Source organism: Phodopus roborovskii, unplaced genomic scaffold, assembly GCF_943737965.1.
Source record: "Phodopus roborovskii unplaced genomic scaffold, PHOROB, whole genome shotgun sequence".
Classification (NCBI taxonomy): domain Eukaryota; kingdom Metazoa; phylum Chordata; class Mammalia; order Rodentia; family Cricetidae; genus Phodopus; species Phodopus roborovskii.
Window position 1 is genome coordinate 35,940,153 of NW_026126525.1, and position 23,972 is coordinate 35,964,124.

A 23,972-nucleotide genomic window follows, 5' to 3' on the forward strand; every position below is an offset into this window, starting at 1 on the left:
TTTGGTGTTTTGTTGACTAGTTTCTCGTGTTCTTTATATATTTTGGAGATCAGCCCTTTGTCAGACGCAGGATTGGTGAAAAATCTTTTCCCATAGGCTGCCGTTTTGTTTTGTCCACTGTGTCCTTTGCCTTACAGAAGCTTCTAAGTTTGAGGAGGTTCCATTTATTTTGGTTGTGAGCCTAGCCTTTAACGGCTGAGCCATCTCTCCAGCCCAAGGTTCCATTTATTAATAGTTGATCTGAGTGTCTCTGCTCCTGGAGTTATGTTCAGGAAGTGGTCTCCTATACCAATTTGTTCAAGGGTACCTCCTACTTTCTCTTCTAAGAGGTTCAGTATGGCTGGATTTATGTTGAGGTCTTTGATTCATTTGGACTTGAGTTTTGTGCATGGTGATAGATGTGGGTCTATCTGTAGTCTTCTACACACCATCAATCCAATTGTGACAGCACCATTTGTTGAATATGCTTTCCTCCCCCCATTGTATTCTTTTAGCTGTTTTGTCGAAAATCAGGTGTTCATAGTGTGTGGGTTTAAATCAGGATTTTCAATTCAATTCCATTGGTCTATTTTTGTGCCAATACCAGGCTGTTTTCAGAACTATAGCTCTGTAGTAGAGCTTAAAGTCAGGGATGGTGATGCCTCCTGAAGTTCTTTTAATGTACAGGGTTGTTTTGGCTATCCTGGGTCTTTTGTTTTTCCATATAAAGTTAATTATTATCCTTTCAAGGTCAGTGAAGAACTGTGGTGGGATTTTAATGGGGATTGCATTGAACCTGTAGATTGCTTTAGGCAAGATTGCCATTTTTACTATATTTATCCTACCTATCCAAGAACAAGAGAGGTCTTTCCATTTTCTGGTATCTTCTTTAATTTCTTTAAAGTCACAAAGTTCTTTTTTTTAATTTTTTTTACAAAGTTCTTATAGGTCTTTCACTTGTTTGGTAAGCATTACCCCAAGATACTTTATATTGTAAGTAGCCACAAACAAGGCTTCTTGATAGCAGCATTTTTCTCAGTTGGGCTCTGTTTTGCTAGAGACAGAGACTTGTGCGGCTCCTTTAAGGGAGGTTTCCTGATTCAGCATAAGCGGCAAAAAACTGAAATGTTTTTAAACAGCTCTGCTAATAACTTAATGGTGTGTATGAGAGCTGGCAATGGCAGTGACCACATCTCTTAAGCCGGCAGCATGCTGCTGGATGGCAGCATAGACCAAGGCAGTGAGCACAGCTCTCAGTTCTGGTGGTAAAAGTACCAGTAGCCATCTTTGATAGACTGTGGCTAAAACAGCTGTGGCTTTCATTTTAGCAATGTTGTTTACCAGATAAAAGACTTGTGGCCAGAAAAAGATAAAAAATTTAAAGTAAAGACAGATTCAGATTAAGAAAAACCTCTAAAGGTTTACAGTGTGTTTTAAAATATACATAGGCTTGACAGAGAAAAAGAAACAGGATAAAGTGGTTTTAAAAAGAATAATAAAAAGACAGATAGTAGCTGGGTGTGGTGGCACACGTCTTTAATTTCAGTACTTGGGAGACAGAGGCAAGCAGATCTCTGTGATTTAAAAGTAAGCCTGGTATACAGAGTTAATTACAGGACAGATAAAAGTTACATAGAGAAATCCTGTCTCAAAAATGAAAAAATAGAAGTAGAAGTAATAGAGTAATAAAAAAGCCATGTAAAGATGGAAAGCACAGAGAGAATCTGGATACGTATGGTATTACATTGTCTGTGTATCATTTGACTGCTGAGGAAATAACTGTTAAAAGAAATGCTGCTGGATTAATTCAATTTATATATTTTAAAAATGCATTGACTCCAAAATTTAAGTTCAAGGACAGGTTACTGGGGAAAAGGATTTCTATTTTTGTTTCCACAGGAAATGAAAAGCTGTGGATTCATTCCAGACTAATGTGGTTTGATCAAGCCAGACCCCCTGAAACAGAGTCCCAGGTGATACAACATTCAAAACAGCTTGGATAAAGCAGCTTTGCAGACTACAGTCAGGATTTCTACATCATCTTAGGATCCCCATGACAGCGCCCCCTACCAGCAGGAAGTAGTTTGGAAAGAACGATGCCCAAATTCCCAAATATTGTTTATAAATGTTTGCTTTCATTTTTATGGGGTTGATTATAAATGGTTAATGACCACAACCAATATCTTTAAAGGTAAAAAAGGGATTATAGTATAGATATGAATACTCTGTTTTGTAATGGATTTTCATTTATTGATACAATTTAAGGTCAGTTTTGTGATGTGTATATTTCTCCTCTTGTTTAGGTATTGTGTTTATATAGCTCATTTAAAAATATATAATTTAGTACAGATTTTAGATAGTTACCTATAATAGTCAAAACTTATTAAGTTAGTATTTCCAGATATACAGAGATGTATTTGAGATAGATAGGCATTCTTCAGATCTTTCAAAGACCTACAGAATATGGCATTTAAAATGGTTTAGGGTTTTTCTTGACAGTGAGATATAACTGCTCCTGGCAACACCACCTGAGTCAGAAAGGAAGATGGACATCGAAGAAACATGTTATGGAGTTTGCTTTCGATATGGAAAGACTAGCCATTTGGGTAAGATACTGCTCTTATCTGGACTGTTTGACTTTATGCTGTATAAACTGGACATGCAGAACCCACAGAAAAGTGACTGCTGATACAAGATGGACATCGCTACAGGGTTCCTGCTTCATAGAAGAGTCTGCCAGACAGTCTGCAGGACACAGAGAAAGGTGACTGACAAACTGCCAATATAGGTGGACAGTTTAAATAAGTTTCCTGCTTTGCTGAAGAGTCTGCCAGATGCACTATGTATGGCCTATAGGCTGAAGATGGAACATTACAGAAGAACTTCGGGTGACTGATCAGGCAGTGAGTTGTCTCTGCCTTTTCTAGAGTTTATATATTATCCTTCTGTGGTCTTTGATGGAGTTGAAGACAGAAAGTTATGGTTATACTTTTCTTTAGTTAGGATTAAAGATAAGTTACATATAGGACTTCACACAAAGAGGATAGATGATGGAATATTTTCTTTAAATCTTGCTAAATGTTAATGGACTAAATACTGTTAACTGTGTTCTTGTTTGATAAGTGTTTTGTTATATATTTTACTATGTTAAAGTTAAAACCTTTTTATTTTTGACAGAAAAGAGGACATGATGAGAGATGTCATTCTGTAAATAGGTTTCTCGTATTGGTTAATGAATAAAACACTGTTGGCCAATAGGAAAGCACGATAGGCGGGACTAGGAGACGAGGAGAGAGGAAGTAGTAGGGAGGAGATTCAAGATGGAAGATGGAGAAAGCAGAACACCAGCCCCTCTCTCTGGTAAGATAAGATCACATGGAAATACTTCAAGTAATAGAAATGGGTTAATATTTAAGACAGAGCTAGCCGATAAGAAGCTAGTAACAGGCCAACAGCTTTATATCTAATACAGCGTCTCTGTGTGTTATTTGGGGCTGGCACAGCACTGGGTCCAGGCTGGTGGGAAAAACATACTCATAACAGGAAACCATATTACTTGCACTTAAATAAGAACCATTGTACTCTGACAATATGTTACACAAAAAGGAATCATTGCCAACACAGAGTTAAGCTGTGTGGACCCTGGGCTTTGGTGTGTGAAGGAGAGATCCATGGTGGGACCCTTACCTGGGCCTGCTGCTTACTGTTCCGTCTCTGTCCGTAGGTACTGGGTGCAGTCTGAAATTTTTTTCAGTTGACTAGAGTTTAATCTTTCTGAACACATGGGACATGTGCTTTCACTGTTTAGTAAGCTGTTTGAGGAGATAAATGCAGAGTAAATTAATTGTGTAATTAACAAGTCTTTACCTTCTGGTTAAGCTAATGGGAAAACCAGCCACCTGCCTACACCTCTTAATGTGTCCATCCATTGAGGAGGGATAGGGACTCAGGATCATACAAGATCTGGGGAAGAATGTGCTCAGAGTTCACAAAAGTTTTTCCAAAGAAGACAAAGTTGGGTTTTTAAGAATTCAGAGTGAGGAGCCCTCCAAGGCAAGGAATGGAAGAGTGTAGGCCCTGTTTCTGATTCATTGGTGTGACTGGGGATAGGACACACACTTACATCTTGAACTCTGAGTACAGTGCAGGGAAGCCGCAGTGCGGGCACATTGTCCAATCGTCTTTCAACATGTGTCGGCCCTGGAAACATCCAAGAGTGAAGTTCATCATCTCTGAAACACTGAGCAAACCTCAGCCAATGACAGGCTCTGACTTAGGATACCATTGGTACTTCATGTAGGTAGCAGCTGTCATGAAAGATGCAGCCAAAGGGCTACTACAGCTGGGTTTGATTTAGCAGAATCTTGTTTAAAGATGGACTAAATTTTGCCTTTTATTTCACTGTGTGAATTTATCTTCCTTCAAAATATAGCTTATGGTAGCCAAGGCCCGAATACATTTGGAATTGTAATTTTGGGGGTGTGGGATTTTGAGTGAGTTCCTTTGTGTGTGTAGTCCTGACTGTCCTGGAACTTGCTCTGTAGACCAGGCTACCCTTGAACTCAGAGATGCACCTGACTCTGCCTCCTAAGTGCTGGGAAAAAAGGTGTGTGCCACCACCACTCAGCCTGATAGATCTTAATGGTAGAAGTAAACTGCCACTTATAAAGGCCACAAGCCAGGTGTGGTGTCTCACTAAAGCAGCGATCTCAGGACAAAGGTAGCACAGGTTAGCCTGCAAGAATTAGACTGCACTGTGTTATGAAGCCAGTAGGTGGCAAAAATGGCTCGTGAGAGCATGGCCCTCAGACTGCTGAGTGCTGAGCTGCCTGACTCCCTGGATTTCCTGTGTGCTTTGTACCTCACCTCCGCTGACTGGAATTTCATGCTAAATGTTCTGGAAAATGAGTCAGAAGATAGTGTCAAAGGTTAAGAAAACATTGGCATATCAGATATTCAAGTGGAAGGGACATTACTACAAAGACACTTACTGTTGCAATGCAATAGGGAATGTTGTTTTTACAGCCAGGACAAAGGAGCTCACATTCTGGGAGAAGAAACTGGCAGAATGGACATGGGGTGGTGACCTCTTCTGTCTCGGATGTGTCTGGTCTCCTGGAAAAAACAGCACATATCATTTACAAACACCATTTGATTCCTTGGAATGTGGTGAGCAGGGAAAAAGCATTATCTGGAAAGAACTAATTCTTCACGGGCTCAGATACTTCCCAGCTCTCTGGCAGCTGAGGCCCAGGTCTCAGGAAGATGCACACTTGGGCCTGGCCAGGTCCAGTCGGCATTCACGGGCACTGCACTGGTAGCATGGTCTCCTCATTGTGTGATGGAGTGGTGAGGGGATTCTCCCTCTGTATCTCCCTTCTGTGTAACTGATATAAAGTCTACCCAGTGCTGTTTTTACAGACATTTCTGGGCCAGTGGGCATATATGGTGACTGTGAGCCACATGGAGCTTTGTAGTTCAAAGCACTTAGTTTTAAAGCTTATTATGTTATTAAGTCACTGATAACTAGTGGGTGCAGTATTGGAGCACATAGCTACAGGCCACTAATGTTGTGTGGGGACCAGGCTCAGCACTGGTCAGTGTGGCACTAAGCTATCTTGCCATCTTGCAGTCATAGTCCCCTATACATGGAAACTTCCCTGGGCCAGACTGACTTGCTTTGAAGCCAGTTGGGTTGACCAGCCATTAGAAAGGGGTCCATGCAGCCTTGACCAGCTTCAAAACTCTGCCATGGGGCAGCTCCTGTCATGATTAGCATTTGTGTTGGCAAGTTTTATGCCAACTTGACACTAGCTAGAGTTCCTGGAGAGGAGGGAGCCCCAGCTGAGAAAATGCCTCCATAAGATTGGGTTGTACACAAACATGTAGGGTATTATTTTCTTAATTAGTGATTGATGGGGAAGGTGGGCCCAACCCATTGTGGGTGGGGCCACTCCTGGGCTGGGGTTCTGGGTTCAGTTAAAGCAGGCTGAGCAAACCATGGATGGGAGCAGGTGTGTAAGCAGCACTCCTCCATGGCCTCTGGCTCCTGCCTCCAAGTTCCTAACTTGTTTGAGTTCCTGACTTCCTTCATTGATCATTTACAGAAATGGAAGCATAAGCCAAATAAATCCCTTCTCCCTTGCTTTTGCTCATGGTGTTTTATCATACCAACAGTGACCCTAACTAGGACAGCACTAAAGTCCTGCTTGCTTCTGCTAGCCATTACCAGTGAGTCATTTTTGCCTGGCTGGATCAAGGGTTATAATGTTACTACTATGGTTAAGTAATGCATATTTGCAACTGGTTTTTCCTTTTATAGATTCTAATTGATGTTTTCTACTTATGTCTAGGATATAGTGTACCCACAAAAGGCCCATGTATTGAAGGTATGCTCCGCAGTGCTGGCAGTGTTCAGAGAGGGCCTTTGGAAGTGTTGATCATGTGTAGGCTCTGCCTTTATTGAAGAACTGAGCACTGGCAGACTCAAAATCTGAATGACTGGGGATTTAGAACTGTGGCAAGAGGAAGTCAGTTGTGGGGCAAGGGTAGGAAGCATATCTTTAAAGAATGACTTGCTTTGGCCTCTTGTCTCTTCCTCTCTACTTACTGACTGCTTTAAGGAGAGACATTGTGTCATGTGCTCCCCACGTTCCCACAGCAGTGAAGGGTCTGTGGGGCAGGCACAGCGGAGTCTTCTAGGAAAGCAGGCCTCCCTGCTGCTGTCTGAAGCAAGGGCCTTCTCTGTCTACAGCACTCCGATCTGGAGGCTGTCTGTGGAGTGTTCTGTGTTAATATGGAGTTTCCATGCTAACAACATCCATGGCTTTTTGTTCATCTCTCTGCAGCAGAGAAAGCTGTCTACCTAAGAGCTTTCTCCTTCTTGCCAAGCCAGCATTGCTACACTTGACAGTATGCTTCACAGGGAGGCTCTATGTGGTACCTCAGAAAACAAAGTGAAGAAGTCCTGGGGATGGTACCTTCCTGAATAAAAAGGCCAAGACCCATTTACTCTTTCTCTCACTTCTTCCTGCCTTGAATGGAGATGCAATGTCTAGATATGGCAGCTATCTTGAGTTGCAAGAAGTTCTGTATGCTGTGGGTAGTCTACTGGGAAAATAGAAGGATTTGTTTTGGGGGCATCAGGACACTGTGGCACCAGCCCTGGTCTATGATGCCTTGTGTATGAGTCACATAAATTCTGACTTAAGACATTAGTGGGGTTTCTGTTGCTTTTATCCCTATTATTGGTTACCTTTCTTGTGGCAGAATACCTACCAGGAATCAACTGAAGGGAGGAAGCAGTTATTTTGGTACATAGTTCAAAGGGCTCTACCACAGTAGGAGTGTGGGTGGAGGCTAGGGAGCAGAGAGAGACGGCTGCTTAGCTCCATCTCTTTTCCTCTTTATTCAGCTTGGGACTCCAACCTGCATTTAGGGCAGGGCTTCACTCAGGTAAAAGTCTCTGAATGCATCCTCATACACCTCTCCAAAGGTGACTCTCAATTCAGTCAAGTTGACAGTAAACATTAGCATAACTCTAATTAGGACAGCACTAAAGTCCTACCTCTACCCACATTTTTATTAAGTGGGTAATTAGAAGCCCCATCTGAAAAAAAACCCGACTGGGTAGTAGAAATGGCTGTGTCTGCCCACCTGACCATCGCCTCAATTTTCTTTTTGTACTTGGCATCAATTTTGTTGCGGTATTCGGGCCTCATCAGCATAGCCGCAAAGCTGAAAGCAGAGTTCTTCAGGCCTGCCCTGTGACACTCGATCACAGTAGATGTCAGGATAGGCACAATGTCTGCAGGACACAAGGAGCAGAAAGTACACAGCTGAGTGCACTGTGGTCAGGGCTACATGAGCCACAGCTCAGAAACAAGCCAAAAGACAAGGTGGTGAATACATAGGTCAGGTCTGGCCCTTTGACTGCTGTATGGACCATGAACTAAGAGTGGCTTTTACATTCTTAACTGGTTGAAGGAAAGAAAAAAATAACATTTTGTGATATGTTAAAACTATGAGGTTCAGATGTTGTGTTCAGAAATTTAACTTCTATTAGAGCCCAGCCCTACTCATTCACTTACATATTATTCATGCCAAATGGTGGGTGAATAGTTGTGTCAGATCAAATGGCTTAAGATATTTAACATCAGGCTATTTACAGCAAGTTTGTTGACACCTGTCACACTGTATGATGAAGTCTGTGCATTTAAAAATGTTATAATGACAGGTCTTCCGGGAGAAAGGGACCCTTCCTGGAAGCCAGGCTTGAATGCAATAAATGACAATGTGATCTTGGGCACATGTTACTTCCCTTTGCCCTGCTAGGCAGGAGGTTCCCATGTGACCAAATGCCAGTGAAAATCCTGGGTCTTGCCTCTAATGTGTTCCAGGTGCACACTTCAGACCTGGGGATGGTGTGACAGAGGGGACTCTCAAAAGCTTCTGTCTGTACTTGGTTTCCATTAGGCTTTGCCCTGGGCAACTTGCTCTTCTGCCAACCTTTCCCTTTGGTGTGATAGACCTTAGTTACTGCACTGCTCTGTGCTGAGCCTTGTAGAGTTTCTAGAAGTTTCAAATCCTGGGGTCTTGGGGACCCTGGCCTACCATTTTCTGGAACTGTTGTGGAGATAATGATCTGACAATACAGGGAGCTGTGAACATGCCTGGTTAGGGAGTACAGGCATGCCTCAGCACTGAGGTCCAAGTGTGCACAGAGCTCTGTTGAGACAGGACTTACGGGACGGGAACTTGCTGATGTTGTTGGCCACCCGAATGAGCATGCGTGCCCCCTTCATATGGTCTCCACTCTTAACGTGAATCTGAAATAAATGATGTCTTTCATTCTTGCAGCCTTATATTAGTTACAGTCTTATGTTTTCTTTTCCCAAACAGTTCACTGCTTGTGGCCCAGACATGACTGAACTGAGGTTCCCAAGCCTTGTCTAGTTCCTGCCACTGGGGCTTTGCTTCCTATTTTTCCTTCAACAGCTGGCACTTGGCATTTTGTCCTATGTTCCTCTTCAATGGCTGGCTATGTCCTATGTTCTGTAACAGCTGGTATTTGGCACCAAGGCAGATACACCACTCATGCATCTTTTGCCAGCCTCTGTGAGACCTGAGCGCTGAGGGAGGTGAGGTCTAGGAGGAAGAGAAGAGGGCTTGGGAAGGAAGTGAGTTCAGCCTGAGATGGCAAGGGCCTAGAATGATGCAAATATGAATGAGGTTTGGAAAGCAAGGAGAGCTGAAGGTGGGATGGGATGAAGCTGCATTCTGCAGATGCCCAGCCCCAAAGCCATAAAGGTACAGTGACAATTCTGTATCAGCTTTTTTCAGCCTTGACAGGATCAAACAGTTTTTGTTACTTTTTTTTTTTTGTTGGTTTTGTTTTACAACACAGGGTTTCTCTGTGTAGTCCCGGCTGTCCTGAAACTAATTCTGTAGACCAGGCTGGCCTCAAACTCAGAGAATCTGCCTATCTCTGCCTCCTGAGTGTTGGGACTAACAGTGTGTGCTACCACTGCCTGTCTTTTTTTTTTTTTTTTTTTTTTTTTTTTTTTTTTTTGGAGACAGGTTTCTCTGTGCAGCCTTGGCTGTCCTAGAACTCATTATGTAAACTAGGCTGTCCAGGGATTCAGAGTTCCACCTGCCTCCACTTTCCTGGTGCTAGGATTTAAAGCATGAGTCACCATGGCTAGCCCAAGGGTTAGGTAGTTTTGATACCGCAGTCACACATTTTAGAGTCCTGGCTATGCTTGCTGCTATCTGAGAGTCTGGCACAGAGGGAGTCACATGAGTGTTCCACCAAGGAGGGGAGTGAAAGGCTGGCTCAGCATGGAAGACACAGGGCTGGGGGAGCTGAGGGCCAGGGGAGCTGAGGGCCAGCTCTGCTTGGGTAGCTCCTTCCAGAACCTGCTCTTGCTTCTGGTCCATCTCCCAGCACCTCACTGTGAACCTCTCTCCACTGCTGGTGCTTCTGGTCTGGAGCTGGGAATGACCCCTCTGCCTGTCCAGTCTTTGGTCCTCCCGATGCCCTGAAGGGAACTGCACTCTCAGGGCTGAATGTAAAGCCTACTCTTTGTAGTCAGTGGTTCCTGCCTGTGTAGTCTACCATGGCTATGTAAGTCTGAAAAAACAAAGTTAACAATTCACTCTGTTTGCTGTATCAGTTCCATGCCAAGTGTTCCACAGCCAGATCCAAACATGAACAGTCCTGCTACTAGAATGTTCTGTTTAACTGTGTTTAACTAGCTAATAATTAGTATTTAAATCCTTTGTAACTTGACTTTGGGAGAGGCCATCAAGGATGATTAGCTCGCTGTACTGGACAGACAACTGACTTAGTACAGATAGAGAAAGAGAACATTGATATCACTGACATTTTGGGAAAATATGTAAATTGAAGCCTGTTTACCTCTACAAAGACCTAAGTGTATAATATACATGTGAAGGGGTTAGAGAGAATTCTGCTGCCAGTACCAGTGGTGGGTGGGTCATTAACTTCAGCTCCAGGGGGACCCAATGCCTGTCTATGGGCACTATACTTGTGTGCACATACTCATATGTACATAATTAAAAATAGTGAAATCTTAAAGCAGAAGCCAGACACAGTGGTGCACGCTGTAATCCTAGCACTGGTGACAGGAGGCCGAGATAGGAGGATCACCACAATTCAACACCAGCCTGTTTCACATGGTAGGTTTCAGACTAGCCAGGAATAAATAGCATGACTGTCTTAAAACAATAACAAAACAATCAAAGAAAACCCAATGTACAGGGATGGGATGCAGCTCAGATGTACAGTGTGTGTGAGTCCCTGGCTCAATCCCAGTCTACATATATACAATATATATAAACAAAAGCAACAAAGAGCCTCCAAATGTACAACTAGAAACAAATAGGCCAGCTTATGTAGGGAGATCCTGTGTCAAAAACAAAAACAATGACAAAAACTAACACATGGTAAAGTCTGCACCTACCTACTTTCTTCCCACCTGAATGGGCTTTATGCTCTGACCCCCTGTCTTCTAGTTCCTTCCCAGGGAAATAGTTTCTTGAGGTTTCTCCTTTTATGAGTCATTGTTGTAACTACTTCTTGCCCTTGGTATACAAATAGCACCATACTAGAGTTGGTCTTTGTTGCATTTGCTAGTTGAGAATAGTGTAGGTCATTTTGTTCTCGATTTTCCTTTTCTTAGAGCACACTTGTTATTCACTGTTTTGTATATAGTTTTGTATTAAGCCTAAATCTTTTTTTTAGACTAAAAGGGGAATTGTAGTGGGATATTCACTTTGTCTCCTTCTGTGGCACTGACCACGCCCATTGGGGGGTGGAGCCATGGGCGGAAGTGACCTGTGGAAGGAGGTCGGAGGGGGCCAGGAAGGCGCTCTCTTTCTGGCGTGACTCGGACAGGAGAGGATCGGGTTGAATTTCCTGGTGTTCATCTGTCTAGGTTGTAAGTTATTTCTCCCTGAATAAACATCTATTCGCCCTATTTGTTTATCCTGATCCTTATTTACCGCAATAGAATAGAGATGCAGGAAATGGTTCGAATGCTTGGAGAAGCACCGAAGGAAGCCCCATTGGTGAGCAGACCTCCTGGCAGGTTAGATTCCACACCACTCCCTCCAGGCCTCACCTTTACGAGTATATAACTGTGCAAGATCATGAGGTTGGTAGCCATCTCAGAGGGGATTTTGATCTTCTGTGATTTAAGTTCTGCGTACATACTGAAGAGAACATCATGTGCATTCCGATAGTTTCCTTGGAAAAAGAGCCAAATGGTGTCACTGCACAAGTCTGAGACCCTCATCTCACAAGTAAGTTTGTTAATCATGTTGCTAACGCATTTCAACTATATGGCAACAGAACAGCTTTTTCTGCAGTGAGTGACTCTGGGGAAAAGAATGGTGGTGCCTTAGAGGTCACCCCCAAAGTGCACAGTCCCAAGTCCTTCAAGTTCAGCCTCTGCCTCAGCCCTATGGTTAGCGCTCCCACACTCTTCTGCAGCCCCAGCCAATCAGCCTTCCTCTGGGGCTTTGTGAGAATGTCAGGGTTTCTAAAACCTCAAGCCTCATCCCAAGACCAACACCCCCAGATCACATCTCAGGTCACCAAAGGGAATGAGGGTCACAGCTCAGTGGTAGGGTACCTAGTATGTGTGAGGTGCCATCCCCAGCACCACAAAACCAGACCCCTCCAAAGAAAGAGAGATCAAATGAAAATTCCCAAGCAGAGGCTTAATGTCCTGTTGGAGCTAGCCTGCTACTTTCCCAGCCCTGTGGAGCTAGCCTGTCACCTTCCCAGCCCTTTGAAGCTAGCCTACTACCTTCCTAGCCCTGTTGGAGCTAGCCTGCCACCTTCCCAGCCCATCTTGGCCTTGCCCAGAGCATCCATCTCCTCCATCTCTTGCTCTTTGATCCATCTGTCTGTATCTCTTCCTACCTTGCCCTTTTGGAGGCCCTGGACCTTTCTGATCACATTTCTCTTTAGCCTAGCACTTGCCATCCTGCATAACAACTCTGAACTCATTTCTTTCTTGTCTAATTATGATCCTCAGGGCAGAACTGTGGCCCAGTTCTCCCTGAGGCCTGAGTTCCCAGAATGTGGTCACAAAGAGAAGAAACTGTCCAGTAAGAGAAGGCCTCAGCAGTTACCCACATCCCCTGGGGCAGGGAATGATTTTTCCTTCTCTGAATCCTAGAAAAGGTGATCTGCTTGGTCCTTTGGGGTCAGAGCAAGCCTAGGCTAGAAGCTAGTTACTCTTTCCTGAGCTTTTATTTCTATTTGGGCAGAAAAAATTGTCAGGGACCTGGTGCTGGATGGAGAAGTGGTTTGGTGGTAAAGCCCTGTCCCTGCATGGGCAGGGTCCTGGCTTGATCCCCAGCACCACAGAAGCCAGTCGGTGTTAGGGACGCACCTGCGGACTGCTCTTCTCGGGCAATGATGATGGCGGTCCGGGCGGCCTCCCGGTACTGTTTCAGCGCCATGTACAAGCGGAACAGGTACTTGGCATCCTGGTGGACAAACCACAAATGAAACATCATTAGCCAAGTGGGAGACACACTTATAACTGTTCCTTTCAGTCATGACCACAATTAGCTCCCAGTAATGGAAGTGATGTTTTAAAAGCCAGTTTGCCCAGCTTAGCATGCACAGGAACTAATTCCAAGTGGCTAGGAAACTGAGCTAAACCTTCAGATCCACCCTATCCTCATTTGGTGGATGGTAAAGTGAACACACGGGGAGAGGGACAGAGTAAGGCTCTGGAGCAGCGTGACCCAGGTGCATTCTATTCCTGACCCTGTTCCACATAGCCTCTCCTGGGCTGGGGAATGAACATCTTAACACTGACCTGAGTCTTCACTGTTTATAATCCCTTTAACCATTTCCTCCTGATTTCACATGCAAGCTGTTCCACTCTGTACTTGGGGCTGCTTTCCAGTTTACTAAAATTAGTGGGCAGAATGGGAGGGCTGTGAGACAGCAAATGAGGGGCTGTGTCTTCTGGGAAGTCACCCAAGCCTCTCTGGGTCTCAGTGGTTTTATCTGTATGATAAGGGCGATGGGTGCAGAGATTTGATCTCCTCCCCACTGTGAGGGACTGCTGACTCTCCACCCCAGTGGCTAGAGTCTGTCACAGCAGATGGCTTTGAACATGGAGTCACAGGGGGAGCAAAGGGCTCCGGGTACTTCCTAAGGCATCACATCTGTCTTCACCTAGACGGAGGAGACAGATTTTTGTAGTAACCTGCAGGGGCATGGATTCTGCCATATGTTCTTAGCCCTGACATTACAGTGAGTGATTCACACCTATATTTAATATGACTTTATATTAATTTTACAATTTAAAAATATGAATAAAATACTCATTTTTTTAGGGCTCACTGCTAAGTCAACAGTTTCAACGACTGCTTTACACAGTGTCCAGTATAAACAAAATTGGCAGATTAGAAAAAAAACTGTGGGTGGGGAGGTCAATTACATCAAAGGATGAGGCTATTGCACAGGGTATGGTCAGTTCTAAAGAGTGGCATTCATGGCATCCTCTAATGTGGGGATGGTTACTTTCAGGGTGACACTTCTACAGGTCTGCAAAGTCTTGACAGGTAAGAAGAGAACCACATAAAGCAAGGCTGAGGCACAAACACCTTAGCAATGCAAAGCTTCCTGTACCTTTGGCATGCCATCGCTCTCCCCCATCAGATGGTCTATCAGCTGATTGGTTAGCAGTTCGTCTTTAGCCTGGCCCACCTGGTTCACAAGAGAGAAACCTCATTAAATCCTGCATCTTAAATTTAGCAGGGATGGGGAGTGAGAAATACCCCCCCCCCTAAGGAAATGGAATAAAAAACACCCTAGAAGATCCATGTAAATGATGTGAAGTACAATTTAGCTCAGAACCCTTTTTCATTGGTTTGTAGTGTTCTTCAATAAAATTCCATCCTTAGAAGCTGTCTGTCGTTTTTCTTAGCTGCTCATATCAAAGTATCATCTTTTCCTTTGTATACACAGAGAATATACTTCTTGATGTTTCAATAAAAACACTAAGGGGCTGGAGAGATGGCTCAGCAATTAAGAGCATTTGTTGTTCTTCCTGAGGACCACAGTATAATTCCCAGCACCCACATCAGGGAGCTCATACCTGTCTTATAATTCTAGCTTCAGGGGATCTGGCATCTTCTGGCTTCCATGGGTTCCTTCTCCCATGTATACATAAATAAATCTTACACACACACACACACACACACACACACACACACACACACACACTGGAGAGATGGCTCAGTGGTTAAGAGTATTGGCTTCCAGGTTCAATTCCCTGCACTTACATGACAGCTCATAACCTCCTGGAACTCCAGTCTCAGGGGAATCAAATGACTTCTGGCCTCCACAGGCACTGCACAAATGTGCTACACAGACAAATGTGCAGGCAAAACACCCATACACATAAAATAAAAATAAATCAATTTTAAAAAAACCCACTATCACCAATACCTCTACCAAAACCTCTCTCAAGATTAGCGACTAACATACTCTTTGAATAGATCCTTAACTTGAGCATACATGATGGATCTTATGAAGGCTGAGCATCTTAATCTGAGAATCTGAATTCAAAGTTGTATGCGCGTGTGTGTGTATCTCTCTCTCTCTCTCTCTGTGTATGTGTGTGTGGTGTATATGCATGCCTGTGGGTAGAGGCCAATGGCAGGTGTTGTGTTTCTTCTTCTATTGTCCTTGCCTTATGTTTTTGAGATGTTCTCTCACTGTGCTCAAATCTGCCATTTCAGCCAGGCTGGCTGTCCAGCCATCTCCTGGGATTCACCTTTCTTACCCTCACCTCCTCCAGTGCTGGTGTTACAGGCACATGTGACCATGCTTGCCTTTTATGTGGGTGCTGGGGATTTAAACTCGGGTCCTTGCCTTCACGGCAAGACCTCTTTCCCACTGAACCACCTCTCTGGACCCTGAAAATGCAAACTTTGAAAGTGCCAACATGATACTCAAAGGGTTTCCAATTGGGGAGCAATCAACTTCAGAATGAGGGAACTTTCTGGGCAAGCTCTAATACTTAGTGTGAAAGCTACACAGGCATGGGTTTATGGGAAATGGGGCAGCAATTACTACAAGAAAGTTCTACTCAAAGGGGGACCACAAGGTCTTCTCTTTATAACTCAGATAGTCTATTCTGACATGAAAGGATACATCTTGTTTGCTTGAAAATAATTCAGGGAAGAGGGTAGGGATGTGAATAAAGATTGTGTGTTGACAGCTGTGAAAGTTAGGTGATGGTACAGGGAGTTTGATAAAGTTTTGCATATATTTGGAAGTTTGTGTTTGAGACAGGGTTTTTCTGTGTAGCCTTGGCTGTCCTGGAACTCAATTTGTAGACCAGGCTAGCCTTGAACTCAGAGATCCACCTGCCTCTGCCTCCCAAAGTGCTGGAATTAAAGGTGTGCACCACTACTGACCAACTGTCTGGCTTTAAGACAGGGGTCTCATGTAGCCCAGGCTAGTCTCAAACTCCCTAACCCTGAATCTCCGTCTCCACCCCCTGGGATTATAGGCATGTAGCACCAAGCAGTGCTGGGAATGGAGCCCAGGGCTTCCTGAACACACTCTTCCAACTGAGCCACATTCCTGGCTCCTGGAAATGCCTTCAAAAATCAAAACAAATCAACACCAAATAAACTACTAGTGTTCTTTGAAGTCTCAGTTCAGAATTTACTTACAGTTTCAATCGCCATTTCTATTGCCACATTGTCTTCTGAGCTTGGGCACTTCAGGAAGTGCTTTAGTGCCTAAAAGGAGAGATGGACAGCAGCTAAAAATCGTCAGGCTGTGCGTGTGCACAAGCACATGTGCTGGGCAAATCAGCTTTAACACAGAGACTAAATGTGGGCGTGTCTTGATCTCAGCTAGGGGTCTCACTACACAGCCCTTGGCTGTGACCTCACAGAGACCCATGGCCCTGTTGCCTGGGTTCTGAGTTCTGGGGTTAGAGGTGTGTACCACCACCCTGTCAGACTCACTTCAAAGGCTGGGTCTAGTTCTAAAACACAGAAAGATCCAGAGAACCTTCTAAAGAATCAGTTCTGATTTATGGTAAAATGAAAATGTAGAATGTGTTTTTTTCCCAAGTAAGATTTAATCATTTTAATTCATTGTTTTTATTTATGTGTGCATGTATGTGCATGTCTCAGGATTGAACTCAGGCTCTCATGCATGTCAGATGGATGCTATGGCTGCATGATAGTCCTTTCATTTAATATTTAGGACACTCTGCTCGTGGGATGTTAGTGTATGTGCTGGAGTCTGTGAAGAACAGCAGGAGGAGCCTGGTGTGGCCCCACTGTTTGTGTTAGATATGCTCTAATGGGGGACACTGGTGTGAGGCAGTGGCAGTGACAGGAACTATCTTAATTCCTAACACACACCTGTGAAGAAGCTTAGATAACAAAGGGCTACGTGGGAAGTCGGTTTTAGGTATTCTGAGGAGGCAAAGATGATTGTGGGGATGATACAAAGGGACAAAGACATGCAGAATGAACAAGTCTAAAGTGGTCATGGAGGGAGCAGAGAGGAAGCAGATGGAAGGCAATGCTGGTAAGGGCCTTGCTGCAAGCATCCTGTGTGGCACTTCCACAGACACCGCTGGAGGCCATCTTGGGATGCCTAGGCTGGCCGGCCAACTGATGGAGAATTAACTTGTGTACCAGCTAAGCAGTTTGGATATCTTCTAAAAGACCACAGATGGCAACTGGCAGCCTGTGGGTTGTATTCATAAACAGGCATGTGTTCCTTGGCCAGTGAGGATTATGCAAAAATCTGGTCAGCATTTTGAACTCTGGAGACTTAGATTTCTGTTTGTGTTGAAAGACACTATGATCAGGCCCTGCTGGCCCAGCCTCCTGAACACAGTAGTTCACCAGAGAGCGGTACGCAGTATCTATTCCCTGCAGGAAGATGCATGTGATCCAGCAGTGGCAGGCATCTTAACCCCATCACTCTTCTTTGGACACTGTACTTCCTGCCTTAGGCAAAGCAGTTCTACTTGGGAAGCAAAATGATAACTTGGAGGCAGAGAAACTAGAGGCAAGGAACATAGTGGATTACATAACTGAAAGCAGGGAAACCTGGCTCTGAGCTAGGTTGATGGTACTTAGAATAAATGGGGCAGATGTGAGAGATTTTAGGAAGCCTGTGCATGTACATATGAAGGAGGAGATTTCAAAGATGGCTCCAGAGGGTGAGGTGGGAGCTCACTGGTAGGTTTGTGCTTTGCATGTTGACAGCCTGGGTTGACCTCCAGTGCCAACAACAGAAGCAAGGATGAGATTTCAAGTCTGAGTGGGAGCATACTGGCATTTATAATATTTCCTACAATCACTACTGTGGTGTCCAGGGTATGCTTCCTTGGCAAATACTAACCCGTGAATACTGGCCACACAGCAAAAAGAATTTTCCAGCCTGAAAGTGTCTCTTTTCCCCTTCAAAATATAAGGCGATGCTTTGATAGTCTTCATTAGTTGTGTCTTCAGAACCTACAACACACATTCACTGAGTAAAATATCTGAGTAGATCTGCCATTGCCAATCTAAAGCTAGTATCTATGAGACGCGATCTAAAAATAGGAGGCTGGGCCAGTGATAAGGCTCAGTGAGGAAAAGTGCATGCTGTGCCTGTCTGATGATCCGAGTTTGATCCCCAGGACCTACACAAAAATGGAAAGAAAGAACCAACCCCATACGGTTGTCTTCTGGCTTCCAAACACACACTATGACATGTGTGTTCTCCCTCCCACATCACAGCACTCATACACACAAAACAAACAACCTTAAAAATCTCCAGGAAACTAAAAGCTGTTTAGCACTGAACATCAATACTGCCATCTTGTTTGTTTTTATCACAAAGTATATTCATTGTAATTACTTCAAATACTGACACTGTCCTACCTCTGTGTCACTCACAGCAGCAATCGTGAGAGGGAAGATGAGGTTTATGTGCAGATTTGGGCTATGATCTGCTAATAGTGTTTGAGAATTTATCATTCTCAGACTCAGAATCTCATATCTGTGTGTGTACCCTTAGCCACAACCATCTAGGGCTTCAGAACAACCAGAAGCCAAATTAAATCCCAACACAAACACAATCCAGCTTGCCGTTCTGCCTGTCCATCTATCCATCCATCCACCCATCCACCCATCCACCCACTCACCCATCCATCCATCCATCCATCCATCCATCCATCCACCCACCCACCCAACCACCCACCCACCCATCCCATTATAGGGCCTTATATAACTCAAGTTGGCCTCAAATTCATCCTCCTCCCTCAGCCTCTAGGTCTGACACTGCTTTTGTCTATCCTTCATTTATTCTTTATTTCTTTATGTTCCCAGCTATCTAATGACTTCCCACAGATTTGCTCCCTTGAAGTCTGAAATAAATTTTCTCATGGTTCTTATTAATTCACAGGGACATTCAGTGAATACTATGAAAGAAAGAAAGAAAAAGCCCACAAAAGGACAAATATCTTATTACCTTATTACCCCACTTACACGAGATACTTGGAATAATCAAGTTCATAAAGATGAAGCAGAATAATGGTCAGCGTTTAATGGACAGAGTTTAAACTGAACTGCTGGGGAGTGAGTCTGGGATTTCACTTATGCTGGGCGTGCACATATCTAAGAATCATACAAATACATGCATCCTCAGGACAGAAAATTCTGTTTTGGATCTGCAAAATCTTTAAAAGCTGTAATTTGTGTGTATGTCTCTTTCTTTAAAGTAGCCCTATATTCTGGTCTCAACTTATATGTTTTATGAAAACATTTCTTTTTAAAAAATGGTTATTTTTAATGTGAACGAGTATTTTGCCTACATGTTCGTATGTACCACATGTATGTGGGTCCCCACACATGCCACAGTAAGGTGTCAGATCCCCTGAAACTAGAGTTACAGGCCCTTGTGAGCTGCCATGTGGGTCCTGAGACTGGAACCCAGGTCCTCTGCAAGAACAGCCAGTGCTTTTAACTCCTTAGCCATCACCTGCCCAGCCTCTGAAAACAGTTTTATTGTCTATGGTCCTCCTGTATTTCCCATCACCTTCATGGTGAAGTCTTGCTTACCACTTCTGGTTGATAAATAGCATGGTTTGGAAATGTGACCTCTTTTGGAACTGACCCCACATTTCTGAGAGTTGCTCTTCTTAGAATTCCACCTCATCTTTAGGCTGTAGGGAGCCTGAACCCAGCAAGTAATAATGTATGTGTATTAGGTTTGTACAGGAGTGCTTGTACATACACCCATCTAAGCTTTAGATCCAAAGAGTCATGGTTTCTGTGACAACAAAATCTTTATGAGAACGTAAGGTAAGCAATGGCATTTACCAATGATGTCTGCATAGATTTCCATTTTGTTATGCTGCTGGGCCAGAGTGAAAGCTTCGTTGTTACATTTGGACAGGACCAGAAACTGGATGGCAGACCCATAGTCACCAAGCTGTAGAAAGAACCTGTGACAAAAGACCTTAGTTAGCTTGCCTCTCATGTCCTTCATTTATGATCGTGATGGTTGATTTCATCAGCTTGACAGGGCCTAGAATCATCCAGGATAGGCTTATCTGAGGCAGTTTAAATTGGGTTGAAGTGTGAAGACCCACATAAATGTGGGCAGCATCATCCCATGGGCTAGGACCGCAGACTCAGTAAAAGGAGGAAGTGAGCTGGGCCCAGCATCCATCCCTTTGCTTCCTGATGGTATGGGATCTGACCAGCTTCCCCAGATCCATCACCATTCTCCCCTGCCATGATTGACAGTGCTCTCATGAACCGTGAGCCAAAACAAACCCTTTCCTCTAAGTTGCTTTATCAGATAGGTTATCATCACAGTCATGAGAAGAGTAACAAATACCATGACTTATAAAACAAAATACCCTTTTCAACCAGGTAAAACCAAAAATGTACCCTGTAACTGTAGCTCTGCCTTACCCTTTTATACTTGACAGGCATTATTCTTACATGCTGACTACAACAAAGAGCCACTTCACTGAAATATCTAAAGCTAATAAAAACATAAAAAGTATTTCTTTCACACTTGTGTTTCTGGAAGTCCAAATACACAAGTGTGCAGTCACCTGGCTACCATCTTGGCTCCATCCAGAGACTGGGTCTCTCTGACGATGCTGACGGCCTTCTCAGGGTTGTTGAGGTGGTCCAGGTAGATGCGGATGACACTGTTCCACTGCTTTGCATTCTCATAAGCGAGCACAGCTTCTTTGTACCTGGGAGAGATGTGGGTAAAGTGAGCGCTCTCAACTCTGTCAATTTTTTCTGCTGTGGTGATAACAGCTGCTCTGTTTAATTGAACTTCTTTCTTCTTCAAAATCAAATACTAGGAACTCTTCTACGAAAACACATTCTCTTTTAGGGGTTGTATAAATGAAGTATAAAGGACCAATAATGAATTTTGTTGTTTCCTATGTATTAAAAGCATATAATTTGGGTACATTTTACTGTTATTTTAATTTTGAGTTGGAATATTTAATAGCAGTGTGCAATTATTTTGGAAATTACAGAATGCTGCACAATGATAGACATAAAGCTTTAATAGCAAGATAGCAAGATAAAAAAAAAATCTTTTCATGTTCACCTCTAGATAGCCATCAGGACTTCTCAGCTCAGACTAGCTTTCTGGTCTTCCAATTTCAAACCGACATTTAAGCGTGTATCAGTATCTACTCCCCAAGGTTAATTTCTAAAAGTGGAAGGCATTACTAACTTATAAAGGCCACGTAATAGATACTTCTGACATTAATTTCCAAAGACTGTAAAAATTTATACTTCCATTAGTCACTCACGTCAAGAGCATTTTGATAGCATGGTTGTTAGTTCAAAATAAAAATAAGCATCAGATAAGATGGCACACCTTTACCACCATCAGGGGAGGAGCTCCCAGTTTTCACAGAAGTGCAGCTTATAACTGTATTTCCTCCTCTGGGTCTCGCCTTTTTTCTCTAGCCTCCTTTCCTAGTAGTGGTTTTTAGTTTCTTATATCTATTAAGTTGTAGAAATTCTCAGTACATTCAGGATAGTTCTCTTCATAGCTGTATTTAGGACTGCACTGCCGCTTGAACAGTACAGGATCCACATGCCTACTCTTTGCTCCTTCTGCATCCTGAAGGCATCTTTCTTATCACGTTCTGCCACATTGTGTCAAAACTTCCATACTTAGCTTCATTTAGAAGAGGCAGCAGACTGTATCTGGATACATACCGGTCTGCCTTTGTGGCAGGTGTTCACAATCGGTATTTCAGCTAACTAGGACTGTGATAAATACTTTCTTTCTCTGCCTGACTTTTAGAAGGTTGAATATACCCATGGCTAGCCCATCAAGCTTGTGTTCTCTTAGGTTTTTACAGACTTGGGAAACTGTACATACCTCCCATCTGCCTCTTTAGCTTTGGCATATTGCAAGTGGATCTTAGGAGAGGAGACATGGGGCAGAAGTTCACCAACTTTTGCCCTAGAAAGGGAGAGTCGAGAATGATATCAGCACACATTTCTGTCCAGGAGTAGTAGTTGCCCACAACTAGCTCTCCTATCAAGGGCAGCTATGAACTTACAAATATCTTGGTCCTATATGCAAACCAGATTTAACTGCCCTTTCTCCTGATACCTCCTTCACCACCCACAGGGAGGGAAGATGAAGGCTAGTGCATTAACTCTTTTGGGGAAACCAGTACTTTATCTGGTTTAGGATGCTCTTTGGGAAGCAACTGTGGATGTGAACTCATCTGTGTAATAACAACAGGGATGGAAGGCAGAACCAAGCTCGAGAACAGAATGGACGGTGGGAAGAGTGGCAGAGACAAGTGGGGAAAGCCCAGACACACCCCTTAACAAATCTACTTGGAAACAAACTCTGGCCAGCCCTTACCAGTTCTTACAGCGGATGTAGACAGAGGCGGCTTTGTCGTAATACTGGCCTTTTTCATACAGCTGGGCTGCTTCTGAAAATTGCTACAATAATAAAGGGAATGTAAGATACTACATTTGTTATGATTTGACCACATTGATATTTATGAAGATAAAGGAGTACCTTCATGTTCTCCAGTATGGCTCCACAGTCTCTTTTAAGGACCCTACTGGGGTGTTTGAGGGCTTGGTTAGCCCCTCTACGGATGTCTCCCATCCTTATGGACATCTGAGCCACTCCAGCCAGGCACACCTCATCATGTTCCTGTGACAACAAGGCAAATGCTTCTAGCACAATGCACTTCAGTGGCCAAAGATCAGGCCACTCTCAGCTATCATTCTAAGATTTACTCCCAGCTATCATTTTAAGATCCCCTCACAATTCTGAAATTAACACTTAAAAAAAATCAAGTAATACAAAGCTGTTTTTTTTCCCCCCTTGCCAGACATTGGTGGCACATACCTTTAATCCCAACACTTGGGAGGCAAAGACAAGTGGAGGTCAGTGAGTTCAAGGCCAACCTGGTCTACATAGTGAGTTCCAGGACAGTGTGAGTCCTGGCAACTGTTACACAGAGAAACCGTGTCTGGAAAAGCCATTAAAAAAATGTTATTTTTTCTTCTCAGAGGTTTTGTTCTCATATTTAGCAGAAAAATTGGTATATAATTATATCTAGAAGTAATATACTGGCTATTATAGCATAAATGCTATAAGTAAAATTAAGGACTCATTAATCAAAACTCATTAATCAAATCCTACTAGGTAGGATTACACATAACTTCATTTAGAACTGTTAAGTCATTAAAGGACAACTAATAAACTTGATATATTTGCAAAGTGTCTCTCTAAGAAGGTCTGGCTAAACTTAAAACTTACTAGGTAATTCAAGCTGGCCTCAAACTCAAAGTCACTCTCCTGTCTCAGCTCTCAATTTCAAGGATACAGGGCATGTGCCACCACACCTGAAAAAACGTTTTAAGTAACTAGTGTTTTCTAGTGAAACGCAGTGTCAGATCACGTTCTGTCTACAGTGGTGTGTCCATTAGAACTTTCTGTGATGGCAGGAATGTCTTGTTTCTTCCCCATTAGCACAGGAGGTAGTGAATGGTTCTAAGAGGCTACTGGGCATCTGAAATGTACTCATGCGAGGGAGGAGTGGAATTTCCCTTCATTTCTAACAATCAAACTGCCATATGTAGCTAATGGCTACTGTATTTGACAGATTAAAGAATGAACCAAAACCAGATGGGACCAAACAAAGAAGATGTTAATGGCACACTGGTGAGATGGCTCAGTGGTGAAGGCGGTAACCATCAAACCTGAGGACCTGAGTTTGATCCCTGGAACCAATAGGGTGGAGAGACCAGTATCTATAAGCTGTCACCTGACAGCCACCTATATGTAGTGGCATGCATACTCTCAACCCACAATCAATAAGTAAATATATATACTTTTTAAATAAAAATTTATTTTATTACTTTACGTGTATGGGTGTTTTGCCTGC

At 43.4% G+C, this 23,972-nt stretch overlaps 1 protein-coding gene across 1 annotated transcript in view; it reads right to left on the reverse strand.

Moving 5' to 3' along the window:
- Positions 1-23,972, reverse strand: part of Wdr19 (WD repeat domain 19) — a 64,697-nt gene that overhangs the window by 4,944 nt on the left and 35,781 nt on the right. The window contains exons 22-36 of the mRNA XM_051198413.1: positions 22,592-22,732; positions 22,430-22,512; positions 21,932-22,015; positions 20,628-20,774; positions 19,882-20,006; positions 17,918-18,030; positions 16,219-16,287; positions 14,162-14,239; positions 12,906-13,002; positions 11,625-11,749; positions 8,726-8,807; positions 7,636-7,786; positions 4,971-5,094; positions 4,103-4,179; positions 3,667-3,791 (exon numbers count right to left, since the gene is read on the reverse strand). Of these exons, the coding sequence (XP_051054370.1) occupies positions 3,680-3,791; positions 4,103-4,179; positions 4,971-5,094; positions 7,636-7,786; positions 8,726-8,807; positions 11,625-11,749; positions 12,906-13,002; positions 14,162-14,239; positions 16,219-16,287; positions 17,918-18,030; positions 19,882-20,006; positions 20,628-20,774; positions 21,932-22,015; positions 22,430-22,512; positions 22,592-22,732 (1,608 nt within the window). The 3' untranslated portion in view covers positions 3,667-3,679. The remainder of the gene's footprint in view (positions 1-3,666; positions 3,792-4,102; positions 4,180-4,970; positions 5,095-7,635; positions 7,787-8,725; positions 8,808-11,624; positions 11,750-12,905; positions 13,003-14,161; positions 14,240-16,218; positions 16,288-17,917; positions 18,031-19,881; positions 20,007-20,627; positions 20,775-21,931; positions 22,016-22,429; positions 22,513-22,591; positions 22,733-23,972) is intronic.